The 7534-nt window shown below is 39.6% G+C and overlaps 1 protein-coding gene across 1 annotated transcript; it reads right to left on the reverse strand.

The window, feature by feature from the left end:
- Positions 1 to 494: 494 nt before the first annotated feature.
- On the reverse strand, positions 495 to 1421 carry LOC140508257 (vomeronasal type-1 receptor 1-like). The gene has a single exon (XM_072616057.1). The coding sequence runs from the start codon at positions 1419 to 1421 to the stop codon at positions 495 to 497; it is 927 nt and encodes a 308-aa protein (XP_072472158.1).
- Positions 1422 to 7534: the final 6113 nt, after the last annotated feature.

A 7534-nucleotide genomic window follows, 5' to 3' on the forward strand; every position in this document is an offset into this window, starting at 1 on the left:
ATGAAATCTATGTGTCTCCCAAGGAACGAAGAGGAAAAATTAATGAACATTTAGTCTGTTTGGCCCTTCCAAGTTGCAGAAAACGAGACTGGTGCTGAAGATAAGGAGAAACTTAAAAATGAATGGTAAGGTCTGCCCCTTGAGAGAGAGGAAGATCCTTAAATGAAGGTGTTCAAAGAGGGAAAACCTCTGGGTGTTGCCAATGGTATTCCTGTTTGGTCTGGATTATATTAGACAGGATCTTTTGCCTTATCAACTTAATGATCTAGGATTCTTTGGAGAGTAGTGCCAAGTACCTCCTACTTGAATTCAGGCTTCTTTACCTTTGCTTTTAATGACTCTCCATCTGTCCCTTTGCTGTGAAACAGGAGTTGGTCCAAATAGCTACAAGAGGATCCTGGATCTGTTCTGACACTTCTAGCCTAACGTTTTCCCATGACTTTTCTTCTTTGAAAAGAGCCTGGGAAGAAATTAGGGACTGAGTATTACCAGAGTCACTTAGTATGTGGACTTTTTCTATCCTGGACAGCACTGTAGTACCTCATGATTTGTGGGTCACTTTTGATCAGCACAAAGGGGCTAATCATTGGAAAACAGGCAGCCAAGAAGATAGAGCTATGCAGCAGCCAGGGTTCGAATGTCATTGAATGCATACATCCTGTCAAGATGGAATTGAGTAAGTAAAAGGTGACAAAGGTACTCACTAGCAGTAGGATCATTTGGGTGGCTCTGGTCTCAGGAAAGGCTCTATGGGAAACGCTGTCAGTGTGAACCTGCTGGACTCTCTTGTGGTGCTTGTACAGGAGATAAACCTTGTAGCAAGTGGTAAAGCTAATGAAAGTCATACACACAGCATCAGGGAGGGAGATCACAAGTGCATAGAGTGACTCACTAATATTAGTAGTGACATTAACAGAGCAGTATCCATAAACTTTTGTTTCTGTGGTGTTTCCAGTGTCCCTTGGTCCTTCAAGTTTCATAAGAATAAGAATATTTTGCAACATGTGGAAAATCCAGCAGAGGAGAACAGAGGGCATAATGTACCTTGGGACTCTGGCTTTAAGGTTGATCCACCTGGGGTTGTGGGGACTGATGATGATTGCCTGAAAACCACTCAGGAGGCAGGTTGTGCTGAGGGAAAGGCCACGACCTACTCTGTGAAGGTAGAAGACAATTTTACAGCCAATGTCATCCAGAACATTCTTGAGACCCAAAGCTGCCAAGCCCTGCACAATACCCCTGGAGAGAAGCAGCAAGGAGTTGGCCAAAGTCAGCTGAGTGAGAATCAGATCTATGGGCCTCAGCCTTTGGCCAGTGAAGAAAAGGAAGCTGAAGAGATACATTAGGAATAAGTTTCCCTGAACTCCAATTCCTGTCTGGAAGAAAAAGACAAAACCCAAGAACACATCCACAGGAATCATATTCTTTGTGTTCTGAGCAGAAGAACTTCAGTCTGAGCCTGAGGGATCTGGAGAGAAACAGAAGAGCTTTATGCCAAACCTACAGCCAGGTGGTGCAGTGGGTAATGCTCCAGTGCAGGAGTCAGAACGACCTGAGTTCAAATCTCACCTGAGACACTTGACACTCACTAGCTGTGTGACCTTGGGCAAGTCACTTAACCCCAATTGCTTCATCCTGGGGCATCTCCAGTCATCGCGGTGAATATCTGTTCACTGAATTCAGATGGCTCTAAAGGAGAAGTGAGGCTGGTGACCTGCACAGCCCTCCTTCACTCAAAAAAATAAACAAACCCCAAAGCCAAGTGCAAGTCATGTCGTTATTTCTCTGGGCATGGTCTTCTTTGGCAATGAAGGACGGACACACACATACTGGTCACTCATTGACACCTGAAGGGAACTCATGAAATGGCTCCTTCCATTGCACAGACAGACACACTCAATTCAGCAATTTTCATACAGTCACTCTGTCTGCTCATGTTATTTAATGACTCCTCCTGGCATTTATACATTATTGGGTTAGTGCATTATATCTTTTTTAGCTAATGTGAGTAGACTCGGCTTTCCTGGCCTGTATTTTTACTAAAAATCAAGAGAAAGGGGTTGACCTTTTGTTCCAAGATTCCCATTCTGCTCTCCCTCAGCTCCCTTAAGGAAACTTGCTTCATGGATTTGTAGCTGTTCTGGTTTAGTTAAACTGCCTACCTGACAGTATTCTCAGAGCTGATTTTGCTGACCGATGACTCTACCAAGCCATTCTGATCTTACACTCATAGACATTTTCACCTCCTGGACAGTGTAGGGAGTTGGGCATCTGAGCAGAGGAGGAGTGAGTAACTTGTGATGAATGGATATCAGGCCCAACTATGCTGATGAGACTTGGACCTGGAGGAGAAGGAGCCAGCACATAGCAGATGAAAGCAGAAGCATTTGGTCAGGGTTGCTGCTGGCTCTGGGCACTTACAGGAGGGTGGAGCTCTTGGTTTTGGTTGCAGAGCAGAAAGGAAAATTGAAGGAGGACTTAAGGCCAAAAGCAAAATGCCCTGTGCTCCAGAACTAGAAATGTTTACAATAAGAAGTTGCTATAAATAAAAATAAAGGTGAGGTAAAGGAGAAAGGAACCAACTATAAAAATTTACTACGGGAACAGAGAGGACTGGGGTTCATCTCCAGAGGAGAATAATGAAGGAAAAAGCCCTTTCTACCACAAAGAGTAATGGCAAATGTTTACCTGTCCAAATGAATTCATAGATGACCTCAAAAAATACGTTAAAAAGCAAATGAGAGAGATTGAGGGAAAATTAAAAAAATAAGAACAATCCAGGAAAAATGAAGAAATTATGAAATGATAATTAACCAGGTGGAAAAAGAGATAAGAATCTTAAGGAAGAAAACCACACCTTGAAAATTATAATTGGACAAGTGGATACCAGCTAAGCTATGAGATCAAGAAATAATGGTACAAAATATAAAGAATGAAAAATTGAGGAGAATGTGAAATATCTCATGAGGAAAAGAGTTAATCTGGAAAACAGTTTTAGAAGAGAAAACAAGAATAATGAGCTCTGATCACAAAAAGTATCTTCATGTAATAATAAAAGGAACAATTAAGGAAAATTGTTCTGAAGGATTAGAACAAGGAAGAAAAGTAGAAATAAAAACATTGATCTCTCACCAAGTGAAAGAGGTACTGTAAGGAAAACCTATAACAATATCATAGCCAAATTCTGAAAACTCCAGCTCAAGGAGAAAATATGAGAAACAAGAAATAGAGATTCAGATACTGGGTAGGCACAAGGAGAATCACACGAGACCGAGCAACAGCTGCAATGAAAGATTGAAAGTCTTAGAGCATTACACATCAAAGAGTGAAAGAACTGGGCTTGTGGCCAAAATATTATGCCCAGAAAAGTTAAGCATAATCCTCAATGGAAAGAAAAAGACATTCAATGAATCGCCAGACTGTCAGGATTTCATTACAAAAGGACCTGAACTCAATAGAAAATTTGACATACAAGACACAGGACAAATATCACATAGACATCAAAGACTAATTAGAAAGCACTCAATAAGGACAGATTGTTTAATTTTCATACAAGGAAATGCAAACTCTACGTCTAAGTTTGTAAGTAGTAATTGGTAATTCAAAAGAAAAATTAGGGTAGAGATGAGAATGATGTGATTCTAAGAAGTAATGATATCGAGGAAAGGGTAAAAAAAGAGTAATTAGCTTACACAAATGAAGTGCGAGAGGAAGAATTGACACAGAGGAATTAGATGGGGAAGGAGGGTTGGTAGTTCTGAAACTGTACTCTCTTTTTTTTTTTAGTTTTTAAAAAAATATATATAATTTATTTTTCAGTTCTCAACATTGTCTTCCACAAGAATTTCAAGTCAAAATCTTCTTCCCATCTCTCCCTACTCCCCACCCAAGGACAGTGTGCACCTCATCCACCCCTTCCTCCCTTCTATTCCCCTCCGCTTCTTCCATTCCCCTCCCCTCCATTTTCCTCTAGGGCAAAATCGATTTCTATACTCCATTGCCTGTACATCTTATTTTCCAACTGTATGCTAAAACACTTTTTTTTAACATTCGTTATTAAAACTCTGAGTTCCATATTCTCTTGCTTCCTCCCTCCCCACCCACCCTCATTGAGAAAACGAGCAACTCAATATAGGTCATATATGTGTAACCATGCAAAACACTTTCATAATAGTTATATTGTGAGAGAATAATCACATTTCCTTCTCTCCTATCCTGCCCCCCCATTTATTCTATTCCCTCCCTTGACCTGCCTTCCCACAATAATGTTTACTTCTGATTATCCCTTTCCTCAATTTACTGTCCCTTCTATTATTTTCTCTCGCCTCTCCCCTTCTCCCCACCCCCACCTTCCTGCTGGGTAAAATAGATTTCCATATCCAGTTGAGTGTGTTTTGTTTGCTCCTTAAGCCAAATCCATGAGAGTAAGTCTCAGTTATTTCCCTTCATTCCTCCCTCTTCCTCTTCATTGTAAAAAATCTTTCTTGCCTCTTTTATGTGATGATTTGCTACATTCTACCTCTCCCTTTGTCTTGCTCCTAGTACATTGCACTGAACGGTAAATTTTATATTTTAGGTATTCTCAGCTCAATCTGTGACCTCATGCACATATCTACATATACACATATATCCATGTACATATACATACCTACACATGTATAACATACACATACATACATACCCCTACACAGCTACATATGTGTGTGTGAGTATATAGCTACCCTAATACTGAAAAAGTAACATATTAACATGTAGGGATGCAATCATTTCAACTTTAACCCATTCTTTACAGTCTCTCTTTCCTGTTTACATTTTCGTGTTTCTCTTGATTCTTCTATTTGCAGTCAGTTTTTCTATTTACCTCTGATCTTTTAAATAAGAAAGCTTGGAAGTCTTCTATTTCATTGAAATTCCATTTTTCACCCGAAGTACTATAGTTAGTTTTGCTGGGTAGGTGATTCTTGGTTTTAATCATGTCTCCTTTGACCTCTGGAATATTATATTCCAAGTCCTTCAATCCCTTAGTGCAGAAGCTGCTAAATCCTGTGTTATCCTGATTGTATTTCCATAATTCTTGAATTGTTTCTTTCTGGCTACTTGTAATATTTTTCTCCTTGACCCAGGAACTCTGGAATTTAACTACAATATTCTCAGGAGTTTTCCTTTTGGTATCTCTTTTAGGAGGTTATTTGTGAATTTTTTCCATTTCTGTTTTCCCCTTTGGTTCTAGAATATCAGGGCAGTTTTCCTTCATAATTTGTTGAAAGATGATGTCTAGGCTCTTTTTTTTTTGATCATAATTTTCAGGTAGACCAAAAATTTTTAAATTATCTATTCTGGATCTATTATCTAGGTCAGTTGTTTTTCCAATGAGATATTTCACATTGTCTGCTATGTTTTCATTCTTTTGGTTTTCTTTTAAAATTTTTTGGTTTCTCATAATGTCAGTAGCTTCCATTTGCTTCTTTCTAATTTTTGAAGAACTTTTTTCTTCAATGAGCTTTTAAACCTCCTTTTTCATTTGTCCAATTCTGCTTTTTCTTCTCCAAATTGACTTTTTTTGGACCTCTTTTGCCCTTTGAGTTAGTCTATATTTAAAGGTGTTATTTTCTTCAGCATTTTTTTGGCTCTACATTATCAAGCTGTTTATTCAGTTTTCATGATTTTTTTGCATTGCTCCCATTTCTCTTCCAATGCTTTCTCTCTCACTCTCTTACTTTCAAGATCCTTTCTGAGCTCTTCCATGTCCTGAGACCGTTGCATATTTTTTTGAAAGCTTTGGATGTAGAAGCCTTGATCTTGCTGTCTTCCTCTGATTGTATGCTTTGCTCTTCCTCATCTGAAAGAATGGCAGAAAATATCTTTTCACTAAGAAAGTAACCTTCTATGTTCTTATTTTTTCCACTCTTTGGACATTTTCCCAGTGAGTTACTTGACTTTGGAGTTTTTGTCAAGTGCAGGATATACTACCCTAGCATTCAGAGTTTTTCTGCAATTGTTTTCTGAGATATCTCTCAGGCTCTGTAAGTTCTCAGTTCCTCCAAGGTGTCACAATCAGGATAGAGAAGTTTTCTCCTCTCCTCGTCTGAACTCTGGTCTGTGAGCAATGCAAATCACTCCTTTCTGCCCTTCAAGTGGGAGTGGAATTCCCTCTCCACAGCTGTCACCACACCTGCCACTACACCTGCTGCAACACTGTTCCTCCTCATCTCAGGACCGCCACGCAGGACTGAAAGCCAGATCAACTGCAAGATTCTCCCAGGGTCTTTAGGCTGAGGGCTCCAAAAGTGGAAGCTGCCTTAGTGTCTGCTGCTGCACTGGGGCCAGGTCTGGGACCCAGATGACTTTCTCCTCTCACCCCACTGAAATAGCTTTCTTACCGACCTTTGAAGATGTCTTTGGCATTTGTGGGTTGAGAAATTTGGATATCACAGCAACTCCACATGATTTTGTGCCCAGAAACCTTTTCAGTCCTATCTGTGCATCATGGCCCACATTGGGCTGTGCTCCACTGTGAGGCTGGTGTGATAGACCTTTCCTGTTGGCTTCCCAGGCTGTGTTCAACTGGAAATCTGTTTCACTTTGTCATTTTGTGGCTTCTGCTGCTTTGGAATTTGTTTAGTGGCATTTTTGGACAGGTATTTTAAGGGGTCTAGGCGAGAGGTAGAACAGATCTGTCTTTCTACTGTGCCATCTTGGCTGCACCCTTGTAAAGTCCTACTCTCATAGGGAATTTCTTAAAGAAAGAACACTGCATATATATCTAGGAGGGCATAAACATCTTATAAATTGGGAAAGAGGCAAAAGGTTAAAATATAGAGATGTGGGAAAAGATGAGGGAGGAAATTTTACAGGGACCCTTACTCACATCAAATCTGGGTTAAGGAGAAAATAATATACACTTTTAGCAGGGAATACAAATTTTCTAAATTTGGGAATAAGAGTGTGAGAGAATAGGATAATGAGGTACAGAAGGGTATCTAGATGAATGGGAAAGTAATAAAGAGGGAAATATATATGTATATATTTGGAAGTCTACAATAGTCTTCTAAATTCAGAGAGAAAGAAGAGGGTAAGGAGAAAAGGGGCAGGGAGAGAATGAGGGAAGGATCCTTGGAGGGGTGGTAGGTTAAATAATAGGAGGGCAAGGAAGTGGGTAAAAGTAAGGCAGAGGACTCAGGAGGGGTAGGAAATAAAATACACAGAATCATAAAATAAAGATCAAGAGTAGAATTTATTAGGGAAAAAAAGCATGGGTAGTAATCATGACCTAAGACAAAGTTAAAGCTAAAATAGTTTTAATCAAAAGAGAAAAATAAGGGAAATACACTATATGTCAGTCATATTACTCAATATTGTTTTAGACTATTTAAAATAACTAGACAGTATAAGGTTGCACCATGGCTGTAATGTAGGAAAAGTTGACCTCATAAACTTGGCCAACTGTGTGCAGGGTTGTAACTACAGCTCCCAATGTGTCTGTACCTGTTGCCTCATCTCTTGCCTATTGCCACAGGATTATGAGGTAGGTAAA

This window comes from Notamacropus eugenii, chromosome 5, assembly GCF_028372415.1.
Source record: "Notamacropus eugenii isolate mMacEug1 chromosome 5, mMacEug1.pri_v2, whole genome shotgun sequence".
Taxonomy (NCBI): Eukaryota; Metazoa; Chordata; class Mammalia; order Diprotodontia; family Macropodidae; genus Notamacropus; species Notamacropus eugenii.